General features: G+C 35.6%; 2 protein-coding genes across 2 annotated transcripts; one reads left to right on the top strand and one right to left on the bottom strand.

Annotated features, from left to right (window-relative positions):
* The first annotated feature begins 2638 nt into the window (after nucleotides 1-2638).
* LOC132622626 (COP9 signalosome complex subunit 3-like) lies at nucleotides 2639-8030 on the top strand. The gene is made up of 11 exons (XM_060337264.1): nucleotides 2639-2920; nucleotides 3773-3888; nucleotides 3981-4227; nucleotides 4990-5047; nucleotides 5178-5267; nucleotides 5561-5626; nucleotides 6190-6279; nucleotides 6442-6600; nucleotides 6683-6804; nucleotides 7409-7481; nucleotides 7574-8030. The coding sequence occupies exons 1-11, from the start codon at nucleotides 2724-2726 to the stop codon at nucleotides 7640-7642; spliced, it is 1287 nt and encodes a 428-aa protein (XP_060193247.1). The 5' UTR covers nucleotides 2639-2723; the 3' UTR covers nucleotides 7643-8030.
* A 227-nt stretch (nucleotides 8031-8257) lies between these two features.
* On the bottom strand, nucleotides 8258-11530 carry LOC132622627 (kelch repeat-containing protein At3g27220-like). Its single transcript, XM_060337265.1, has 7 exons — nucleotides 11213-11530; nucleotides 10760-10954; nucleotides 10440-10669; nucleotides 9757-9927; nucleotides 9270-9375; nucleotides 8895-9101; nucleotides 8258-8730 (listed from the first exon to the last, which is right to left on the bottom strand). The coding sequence occupies exons 1-7, from the start codon at nucleotides 11399-11401 to the stop codon at nucleotides 8563-8565; spliced, it is 1266 nt and encodes a 421-aa protein (XP_060193248.1). The 5' UTR covers nucleotides 11402-11530; the 3' UTR covers nucleotides 8258-8562.
* Between the last annotated feature and the right edge of the window lie 644 nt (nucleotides 11531-12174).

The raw sequence follows: 12174 nt of genomic DNA, 5'->3' as shown, positions 1-12174 counted from the left end.
TATTTGTGTAGCTGGTTAACAAGTATTTGTAGCTAGTAGCTACTGCACCTGCAGATACTGATATCTATTGAATTATTTTGCACATTTGAATTAGTAGGACGCACTAGAATGACAAAGCAATGCCTGCTCTCTTTTAGGAATGTGTAATTCACAACATAAATCAATTTGACCGGTCATGAAAAGTCATTATTTTTTTTTTCCAAACGATTACTCTACTTTTAGGTTATAAATAAGATTTGACACACAAAATGACTTGAATATAATCAGATCAAAAAAAGTTATTACTATTATTTTTAGCTCTCAGAGATCAACACACAAAAAATGACTAGACGTATACAAGACAAAAAGGTGCTTTATGTGATAATTATACTACATATATGTATTTCAAAAAAATTGAGAAAGTCCTCTCCAAAAATGCTCCAGAAAATTTAAAAATTATCAATTCATAGGCATTTTCAATCGATAATCTACAACCTGTGAATGTGTTTATTACCCGACCTTTAGGGGTCGTTTGGTTGGAAATAAGTTATTCCAGGATAATTTATCTTGAGATTAGTAATTTTTAGATTAGTTATTTCACTCTCTAACAAGGATAAAATAACATTATAATCCCTGGATAACTAATCTCGGAATTAGTTATACCACCATTTTATCCCAACCAAACGTGGAATAAATTCATCTCAAATTTATTTATCCTTATCCCTTGTACCAAACGAGCATTTGGGGAACTTCACTCATTCGAGTATATGCGACATTATCTTATTAAGTCATTTAAAAAATAACAGGAAAAGGGTAAAAAATGTCCCTTTACTTTGGGAAAAGGGCTAAAAATCCTCCATTACAAATTTGTGTCAAAAATATCCCTTTCGCCATTAAAGTTTTTAAATATACCCCTGTCTTAGCGGAAAATTCGAACATGATCCGATTTCATTTTTAAACCGTCATTTAAACCCGACTCAACTACATAAAAAACTCACATGCGATCTTTGTTCCCAAGTCCTACATCTGGAGCCACTAGGCACAGGAGCAGGTAACCTATATGCATTTTTTATTTAGTTGGGTCGGATTTAAATGGAGCGAGTTTAAAAATGAAATCGGGTTATGTTTGGGATTTCCATTAAGATAGGAATATATTTGAAAACTTTAATGACAGGATGAGGTATTTGTTACCCAAATTTATAATAGAGGATATTTTTAGCCCTTTTCCCAAAGTAGAGGGCCGTTTTTGACCCTTTTTTCAAAAATAATTTATGATATGCTTAAAATCATAACTTCCAAAGAAACTAATGGTCATACAAATGTAATACTCCCTCCGTCCCATAATAAGTGTTACCTTAGCCAAAAAAAATTATCCCATAATAAGTGTCATCTTAAAAAATCAAGATATAAATTGGCCAATTTTTTCCAACTCTGCCCTTAAGATAAAAATGACAAGTTAAAGTAACATCTAAATGATGATTGGAAAAGCCACACATCAGAATTCTCCGATTTAATAGAGTCAGCAAGATCCGGGTGACCAGAGTGATAGTAACTTGGTATTGTTGGGTTCTCAATGTCAAAAAGATTACTACTTGTGCATGCTCTAATCAAGAGGAAAAAATAACTTATTTTTATTATATAGAGGTAATTCAGTAAACTTCACATTGCATTATGGTTTCTTAATATGCGTGTTTTTTGTTAAGGTGACACTTATTATGAGATCGAGGGAGTAGTGTTTTAAGAAAAGTTTTAAAAATGTTCCTTTATTTTTAAACTCCGTGCTAATTCAACCTATGCAACATATATCAGAACTAGGGGTAGGCATGGTATGTTAGATACCAATTACCATACCAAAGCTGGAATTTTTTATAGAGCGGTTTTGGTATTATGATATTTTGTACGGTATTTGGTATGCATTTTTAAAAAGTTTGGTATTCGGTATTCATAAAAAAATACCGAAATACCTAATACCATACCGAAGTATATGATTACATATATCTTAATAGGCGTTTGGCCATGAAAACCAAATATTTTTCACTTTATTTTGTATTTTGGAGTTGAAGTTGGAGTTGTGTTTGGTTATAGTTTTTGCAAAGAATATTTAGTTGTTTGAATGTATTAAAAGTGAAAAACAAGTTTTGGCTGTTTTTCAAATTTCAAATACAACTTCAAATTTTTATGGCCAAACAATATAAAGTGAAAAAGTCAAAAATATTCCGGAAAAAGTTAATAATTCTCATGGACAAACAGGACAAAGTATAATACCGATTTACTGTACCGTAAAATACCGAAACTGAACTTTAAAATACCGAACATACCGAATTAATTTAGTATGTTAATGGTATAGTATTTTTAGAAACCGAAAACCGAAATTACCATACCAAAGTTTCAAATACCGTAGCATAGCATACCATGCCCACCCCTAATCAGAACCAAGGGTGAACTCATATTAAACTTGAAATTCTTAAATACATGGTTAAAATGAGTTAATCAAGTCTTGAAAGTTATAATTACAAAATTTTGGATTAGAAAAATATGAGTCGACCAAAAAAAAAAAACCATTTATTCCTTCACTATTGCTTCTTTCTCTTTTTTCCTTTTTAAAAAAATAATTCTTACAGGCCCAGTTGAAACCTTAGCCCTTAGCTCATATCAGAGACGTGTTAATAAAACACAAGAAATCGGCTTATATCATCTCTCTATCAGTTTGATCAGCGAAAAGAGAGAGAGAGAGAGAGAGAGAGATGAATCTAAACATGAATTCAATGGAATCAGTGGTTGCTCAAATCCAAGCTCTATCAAGCAATGCATCAGACCTATCTCAGCTTCACAACTTTCTCAAACAATCAGAAGAGTTACTCCACTCCGACTTCACTCCCTTGCTCTCTTCTCTCCCTGAACTCGATCCTTCTATTCACTCCCTCGGCTTCCTCTATATCCTGTAAGCCCCTTTTCCTCCTTATAACCTAAAATTAGGGTTTATTTTGCCACATGATATTTTATTTATTAGTTTGAGGATGGAGATTAGAAAAACCTAACACTCTGTGTGACTCCATCTGCCTACCCTTAATCGGCAGGGTTATTATTTAATCAGGCTTTGTTTTGTTTTAATTAGACACTAGTACATTATATAGAGACTAGCACCCAAGGGTGTCGCATAGTGGTCAATGAATGAAGTGGGTTTAGAACCATGAGGTCTAAAGAATTTTCAGCAAGGGAATTCAAAATATAAAGAAATAAATACACAAAGAAGCCAATGGGATTTCAACGTTTACTATATATACATAATAAATAGTTTTGACATTGAATATACAGTGTAATTTTCCGGTAAAGGGGGTTCGGATGAACTCCCTTCCACCCCCTAGCTCCGCCCATGGTGATTCTTTCCATCTGTCCAAAAAAATTTGGTGGATAGAGTTACCTGGTGCTGGTTGGGGAGGTAGCAGGTACCCTGTGAAATTAGTTGAGGTATACGCAAGCTGGCCTGGATACTAAAGGCCATTAAAAAGAGAAGAAAGATTACATAGACTCTAATTGATAAAGAGGATTGTTATTGTCAATCCCAATACATTTGGGATTTCACTGGGTATGTTCTTGTTGTTGTGATACATGTGGGATTGAGGCAGAGATGATTAATCGGTTGGTTGATTATATAATATATAGAAACACAGTTTGAACCATCTATAGAATAAGTACCAGTGTTTGTATAACAGGCTGACACCTATATTGCATGTGTTGTCTTTTGTATTCTGTCTAATGTGTACTGCTAATGGTTGTGTTTGTTAACTAACAGGGAGGCATGCATGTCATTCTCAGTTGCAAAGGAACAACTTAATGAACTACTTGTTTCTGTCTCAAGATTTATCAATTTATGCTCTACAGAGCAAATCCGTTTGGCGCCCGATAAATGTAATTTGCTTTGATTTCTGGAATAGCTTTTGTGAATATTCCTGTTTCTGGTCTAACCTATATTGAGGCATGTTTGTAATTTGTGGTTGCAGTCATTTCTGTTTGTAAAAGGTTTAAGGATCAAGTTATCTTGCTGGAAACTCCAATTCGTGGTGTGGCTCCAATGCTGACAGCTGTTCGCAAACTGCAATCCTCCTCTGAGCAATTAACAACATTGCATGCCGATTTTCTTCTTCTTTGTATATTGGCGAAGTGCTATAAAACTGGCATCTCTGTGCTGGAGGATGACATATATGAGACTGATCAACCACGGGACTTTTTTCTCTATTGTTACTATGGGTAAGTTGTTTCAGCTTTGTGCTGGAGGATGAAGTTATTTCAGTCGTGGTGGTCTTGTGTCCTTGCTAAAATTACTTTTAATGATCCTTTTCTTTTTAATTTGGAATATGTTTTGTGGACAGTGTCACACTTTCCTATCATTTTGTTTTCTAATAATAGCAAATAGGAGAAACTCTGCTCACCTATGAATAATGTATATGCTTTGTTTGTTATCTGGCGAAAGAATTAATTTTGTTCAAAGAAGTTTGTCATTAACTAAAATTATAAATTGGATGTGTTATTGGCTATACTGCTTTGAATTGCTTGTCCTTATGCCGAGGGTCTACCGGAAACAGCCTCTCTACCTCCCAAGGTAGGGGTAAGGTCTGCTTACACTCTACCCTCCCCAGATCCCACTTTGTGGGATTTCATTGGGTATTGGTATCATATTTATCTACATCTGCCTTCTACTTTTGACATTGTTTAGCTCCTCAAGCTAAAGACAGTTCTTAACATCCCCATCCTCAAAAAATGGCTTTTTGCTGACCTCGCCTTTGGTGAAGGTCCTTAATTTAAAGTGCGTCATGATAAGGGGGACACTATAGGGTTGGGGAAGGAACATGAATCATGAGTGATGCACCGATTTTAGAATGACATTGAGTAATTCAAAATTTTCTTAATTTAAAACTCGCTGATATATGATCTTTCAGTCACTCTTTGGCTTTTTCTTGATTTGTGTCTTGTACTTGTTGACATGTCTTACAATTCTGTACATAATAACAGGGGAATGGTTTGCATTGGACAAAAGCAGTTTCGCAAAGCATTGGAACTCTTACACAATGTATGCCATGGTTTTCTCATTCGGTGTTTTCCTTGTTGGTATTTGCTTTTGTTATTCCCTATTTGCAAGTTACTATATATTGGCTATAACTGTTAGTTTGTGCTGATTCTAGTTGTTATATTGCTTTTAGGTTGTGACTGCACCTATGTCTACTCTAAATGCAATAGCAGTTGAAGCTTACAAGAAGTACATTTTGGTTTCACTGATTCATCTTGGGCAGGTGTGTTTTCCACAATCATTTGCATGCTTTGTGATGATAATACTTAGTTTTTCTCCTAATCAATACACTATCTTCTTGTGACGTCTCTGTTGGAGGGCATTTTGTGAGATTTATGTCTCTTTTCTGGGGATTGAGCTTGCACTGCAGTATAAATTTTACAATATATGATATTATCAACCATGGATTCATTTAGTTTGAGCGACAAAGAATCAACTTTTTAACATGATTTTTGCGTGTTTATTCTTCCTGGTTTTTTTTCACCTGATTAAATTGATGTTTGCTTCTGATGGCAGTTCTCTACCAGTTTTCGAAAGTACACTTCTTCCGTGGCTCAAAGAAACTTGAAGAACTACTCTCAGGTAATTGTTTCACTGTGCAAACATTGATTCCAAGTAGCACTGACTGATTTGCTCAAAGAGAAATGAAAGGAATTTTTTTCCCTCAAATGATTTGGGGACAATGCAAGATCAGTTGAGTACACACTGGTGGTATTAGAATATTGATGTTAGAAATCTTGTATGATCTGATTGTTGTTTCGAAATATAAGCATTGCATTTATATCGTATTAGTAGGCTAGCATAAAGCCGCAGAAATGATAATGAAACAAAAAATAGATCAATATTTTAATAGAAGTGAAAGAAAGAACTCATTTTTGTGTACAGATATATGGCAGGCTTGATAGGAGATCATGAGTATTTTTTGTACATTACTACATATGCTTGCACCATTTGGGTGATTTAATACAATAAAATTTGATGTATCGGAAAAATCATTGTTGAGAGTCGTCAAAATCTGTTCAATGTACAAGTGGGAGGAGATTGAAGTGAAACCAACATCGAAACTAATTCGCTGGCATGTGTGGTCCTTATTTGTGGAATATAACTTGAACTACTTATTTATTCCTTTTTTCCCTTTTGAGCAGCCCTACCTGGAGTTGGCAAATTGTTATGGTACTGGAAAAATATCTGAGCTTGAAACATTCGTTCAAACAAACAAGGAAAAGTTTGAAAGCGTAAGTTTTCTTGAGGTCAAAGCGGTGCATTTCTTGGTCTCCTAGCAGCTAAGATGAAAGCATGGGTGCAAAGTGAAAGCTCTTTAATCTGATCTCTCAACTCCTGAACTCCCATGTCAGTCTATCTTTTAAAGTTTTAACAATCCTTTCCTTATTTTTCAGGATAATAATCTTGGATTAGTGATGCAAGTTGTGTCTTCTATGTATAAGCGCAATATTCAGCGGTTAACTCAAACATACCTAACCCTCTCCCTCCAAGATATTGCTAACACCGTCCAGCTAAGAGGACCTAAAGAGGCAGAAATGAATGTGCTTCAGATGGTATCCTGCTTTTTAATCTACTGGATTGCGTGGGTCTTCAAGTATGAATCTTGAAATGTTGATGTTTCACTTTTGGTTATAGATTGAAGATGGTGAGATATATGCAACGATCAATCAGAAGGATGGTATGGTTAGATTTCTGGAGGATCCGGAGCAGTATAAAACATGTGGAATGATTGAACACATTGATTCATCAATTAAGAGGTAAGATTTTTGTTACTTTTGGTCATTGGACATGAATGTTCCAAAGAATGTAATTTCAGTTAAGCAGAGTCTATGGTTTTCTTGTAATTAGGCTGTCATTTTTCTGGCCAATGTGGTGGCTATAGCTAGTGATTGGCTTTTTAAAAATATACATGTAATCTCAATTAAACTTGCAATAAATTTGGAATGAATTTGAATTTTTGCACGTGGTACTAATGACGGATGATACGTACAAAGGATGACAATTTCCATCCAGGATTTGGATATTTGCACCAATTGTACCTGCATAAGGGGGGTGTTTCTAAAAGACCGGTCGGTAAGGGAGGGTGAGATTGAAATTTAGTAGTTGGTGTACATAAATAGGTTAAGAATTTAACTTTGCATCAATTATTGATAGTAGACTGAGGGTAAAGGATTCTTACACTGCATAAGATTAGGGTTCTCTATCACCGTACTTTAATTTTGACAACTCAATCACTCTGTGTTACATATGTTTTTAAGAACCAACAATATGTGAATCCTGCTTCTATTGTTACTGTTTTATCAATTGAGATGAAAAGATACCTAAAAGCTGCAATGATATATGTTTGTTTTTCGATTGCAGATTGATGGTGCTATCAAACAAGTTGACTTCTATGGATGAACTTATGTCATGTGATCCTATGTACCTAGCAAAGGTAAAAACTATGTCAAAGTCCTGTTTCGCTAGCTGCTTGATAAAACAACTGTACTTTTCACTAATTTCGAGTTGTGTTTACTTGCTATGCAGGTTGGTAGGGAGCGGCAGAGATTTGATTTTGATGACTTTGACAGTGTTCCTCAGAAATTCACCATCTGAGGCGAGCAAAGTTCAGACTTCTGAGTAAATATGGCAAATGATGCAAAGATATGTTCGTTTGAAATATAAGCAAACTTTATTCCATTACGCCTCACTCCTCAAGAAAAGGATTAGAAAATAGGTGGGGTTAACTCCTGGTTCAATCAGTCAGTATCATTTTTGTTCCCCGTGTCCTGCTTTTCATTTTGTGTGATCAGGTTTTACTGCTTGCTTTAGTTTTAGTTGATCTGACAAGAAGGAAACCCTCTAGTTGCAATGGGAGGATCATATTGTTCATCTTCTGGTGGGCGTTGTTGTTTTAGTTAACTTATTTAAAGAAGCAAGTTTTTGAATGGTTGGAGATCTCCCAGTTTTGGATTATAACAAAAATGTAGCCCTCTTTCTGTGACCTTTACGTTGAACGCCTCTTTTCCTTGTACCATCTGTCTTGTGGATATCTGCCTAGCTAAAAGCGTAGCATGTAACAAGAAATTAGATGCTTTGTATGGGGTTAACAACATTGTATTGGCCCAAAATTTTGAAGATAAAAATCTTGGGCAAGTGTAGAATTCGACGAAGTATTAAAAGAAGTGCACTAAAAGCGACGCAAGATGTGCAATGTTCAGTAATTAGAAATACTGAAGAAGCTTCACTATGTATTTGTTTATAGTCTTTTCCAACAACTGTAATTTTACACTGTTGACAAACTCTTAACAGAGATGGGAGATGATGAGAGGCCACCAAAAAAGCTAATTACTACCGCCTAAATTAAACTGCTAGTATATGAAGCTAACCTTGAGATTAAATAAAATTGAGAAAAAGAAAAAGAGAGAAGTACTAGTGATAAATGAATGAGCCTATTTTTTTTTCAAAGAATGAATAAACTCAGCAATGACATACAATAAAATTGAAAGCGATACAGTCGCGGAGTCGGTAACACATCAGTGTAATCTCAATTTTGTTCTCCACATATCTCCTACTACTTTCCTGGGCTGTGGATTATCTGGTCCTCTATCCCGCTGTCCAGAGGTGAAGTACAACCATCCATCCCAGAACCCCGCCAGCGTCGTCTTCGCTCGATATGGCATCTTTCCAATGACAGACCATGTCTATACAAATTGTCAAAATGGAATTCTCAGAAGTCAAGAATGTTAAAAGGGAAATAAGTTATGCAATGGAGCAGACAAGTCTGGTGAAAGCTAATAATGTATTTGAAGGCAAAAAATATTGCTAACTTTGATGATTTTTTGTAGTGAAAAGAAAAGGTGAATACCAGTGTGTTTAGGTTGAACTGGAACACCTCTCCGACTAAAATCATCCTTTTTGTAACAGGATGCTTCTCTGTTGTGCCTCCAACAATAACAATAGAGTTATTTACAATAACCCAAGAACATTCTATGTGCGAATCCGGTTTTGGCATAGAGGGCAGCCCTTTCCATTTCATACTTTCATCCAGCATATAAACATCTCCATAAACAACCTGAAGTCACAGATACAGAAATTAAAGTAATTTTCTGTAAACAACTTCAAGATAAAGACTATTAAAAGCAAGACAAAACCTCAATTTAGCAGACCAAACTGAAATAATAATACTTGAGAGTTAATAATCAAACAGCTGACTATAGACAAAAACTATAGCAACATATACCTCGAACCTTCGTGAGCATTTGAAGATAGGGGAGCCAGGTTTGGCCATGAAATCTCCCTCTTGACCACCAATTACGTAAAGCCGATCATCAACAACAACACAAGCCCTGTAGGGAGTAGCTTTGAAATCACGTTTTGAAATAAGTTGCACTACAGAAACGGGGTTATATACTTCCGAAGAAAGGAGAAGATAATTTCCAATATGGACCTGTTAGACATTATGAATTTCCAATTTGGATCTTCACCATAGTATATGTTAATGAACATTCTCAAACTACTCTAAGTTTGAACCATTTGCACTACAGAAACGGGGTTATATACTTCCGAAGAAAGGAGAAGATAATTTCCAATATGGACCTGTTAGACATTATGAATTTCCAATTTGGATCTTCACCATAGTATATGTTAATGAACATTCTCAAACTACTCTAAGTTTGAACCATTTGACCTCACCATAGTATTAGCTTTAGAAAGAACAACTGACAAACCTGTGCGGTCCTCCTCGAGGAATGGGTACTTCTTTGCGCCATTGCTTCTCTAAAGCTTTTCCATTTGCTACTGCAAGACTCCAATGATCTATTCCAGGGGTATGACGATTCTCTTTGCTTCCACCCATCACATGGAGCCTGCCTTTCCAAAGCTGAGTTGCCGGTGCATACCTGAAAAATTCCTAGTGATTACACTAGCTTTGGGTATCAAACTCATCCTTAAGGTATGTATTACTTCAATATGCTGTCCCTACCATGTAATGCTAATCTACAACCTTCTTTTTTATAGCCGAGAAATTCCCAAGGGACCATGAGACAGTTCGAAACTCGATGTATAATGGGTGCTCTCCTCTACTTTTTCCACTAAAATACCATGTTTTTATCTGCGACGTGGTTTAACCATGGGACGTGCACCTAACCCACACATTACATGGTGCACCCTAACACTAGAACAAAGTCCGGGGACAATACTAATTTGGAACCTCGGCCGATTAAGATTTGAAATATGAGAAACTGATATTACATCAACAACTCCTAGTTTCTCAACTCACTTCATTGACCACTAGGCGACAGTATACGAGAAACTGATATTATATCAACAACCCCCGCTTTCATTTGTGATTATTATAAGAAATAGTGTACACTATCTAGTCTAGGTTTAATGTTACAGAAGACTTCCATACCTTGGTGCGGGTAAAGGTGGCAAGCTTTCCCATTTTCTGGTCTCAGTATCCAGAACAAATGTGTTTGCTGTAGGTCCCCTGCATTGGGGACCATATTGTCCTGTCACTATATATATGTATCTTCCATCAGTAGCCACCCCTAAATGTGAATTTGCCATATCTTTTGGTATTTCAAAACTCTCTGTCCATGTATTTGTTGTAAAATTGTACACATCAACATGAGAATGCACCTATAAAATTACACATATTACCAATTAACTTCCCAATTCTTAGATTTCAAGCTATTAAGATCAATTCACCAAAAAAGGAGAGATCTTTACATGGTCAAGATTTCTATATCCTGCAAAAACATAAAGCAAATCCTTGATTTGAATAGAATAGCCATCCAAACGAGGCACAGGTGCAGATGGCATTTGTTCCCATTTTAATTCAGGTGCAGGCAAATCAGCATAGGTCATTGCTAATGCTCTCTCAGGGTATCGATCCCTATTACTTCCTGCTACATCCTGAAATTTCTGGTATTCAAAGAGGAAAAAAAAAATTAAAAACGTAAAACAACCAAACAACAATAATAACAACATACCCTGTGTTAGTGTAGTCCCACAAATGATGTAGGGAGGGTAGGATGTACGCGAACACTATCCCTACCTTTGTGGGGTATAAAGGTTGTCTCAACGTAATCAAAGCAAGATAGAGGAAAATACCGACAGCAAAATAGCAAGATAAACAAAGCAAACAACTATTTTTTTTTTTTGTTCTTTTGTTGGACTAACCTTTGGGGAATCATTGGAGACGTTTGCAGAAACAATACGATATTTGTCACGAGCCCAAGTGGTAGCAAGGGTAACATAAGCAGAAGAAGAAGCCGAGCGAAAATCACGTGTCAAGGAAATTCCAAGAAGAGCAACAAATGCAAGTAGAAGAATGATGGGTTTTGAGAAACTGTGTTTTGATCTTACCATTATGGTGTAATAATACAGAAGCTAAGGGAATACCCATTTATGCTACTATTGATTTATGAAAGGGTTATTAGTTGGCAGGATTGTTTAAGAGGAAGAAGCGCGGCCGCTAATGGTTTTTTCACATTTGCTAGTTTGCCTTCACCGTTGGTTTTCTGCCTCTTTTTATTTTTTTTATTTTTCTTCCTTTAGTTTATTTCTGGTTTCTACCTATCTTCCTTGCCATAGAATTTATCTATTCTTTACATGAATTTCTTCTATATTCAGAAATCAAATAAAATATACCACAAATCACGTGCATCATCATTTTAAAAATGTTGAATGGGATCACACACGTCTTTTAGTTATTCGTGTTTTCATTGGTAAGTAGAACACATAAGATCTTTCTAAGGTCATTTTCTTCTGATTTGATGGATAGATAGTAACGCATTTTTATTTTAAAGATTATCTTTTTAAGTTTAATGAAAAGATTTCAACTAAAAATATCCTTAAGTTTAGTGGCAAAAATGAGAGGAATCACAATTGGTGAACTATGACATGTAAGTTATGACAGATCGGTATGATTTCATGCTATATTCATTCTAGCTATCTTGTTGAATTGCTCATAAATTCTATCGAATTGTCACAAATTTTCTAACGAGCTCGATCCATAAAGCATGCAGAGTATTTCAAACCAGAGAAGAGATCTCCTCATTTGAGAGATCACTTGCTCAACCAACTCGGCCACCTCGTGAGTATGCTTACTTGTATTGCAATTTGTAAGAACAGACATACAA

This window comes from Lycium barbarum, chromosome 12, assembly GCF_019175385.1.
Source record: "Lycium barbarum isolate Lr01 chromosome 12, ASM1917538v2, whole genome shotgun sequence".
In the NCBI taxonomy this organism is placed as follows: Eukaryota; Viridiplantae; Streptophyta; class Magnoliopsida; order Solanales; family Solanaceae; genus Lycium; species Lycium barbarum.
Note: the sequence above shows the minus strand (reverse complement) of the source record. Positions and strands in the feature narration are given on the sequence as shown.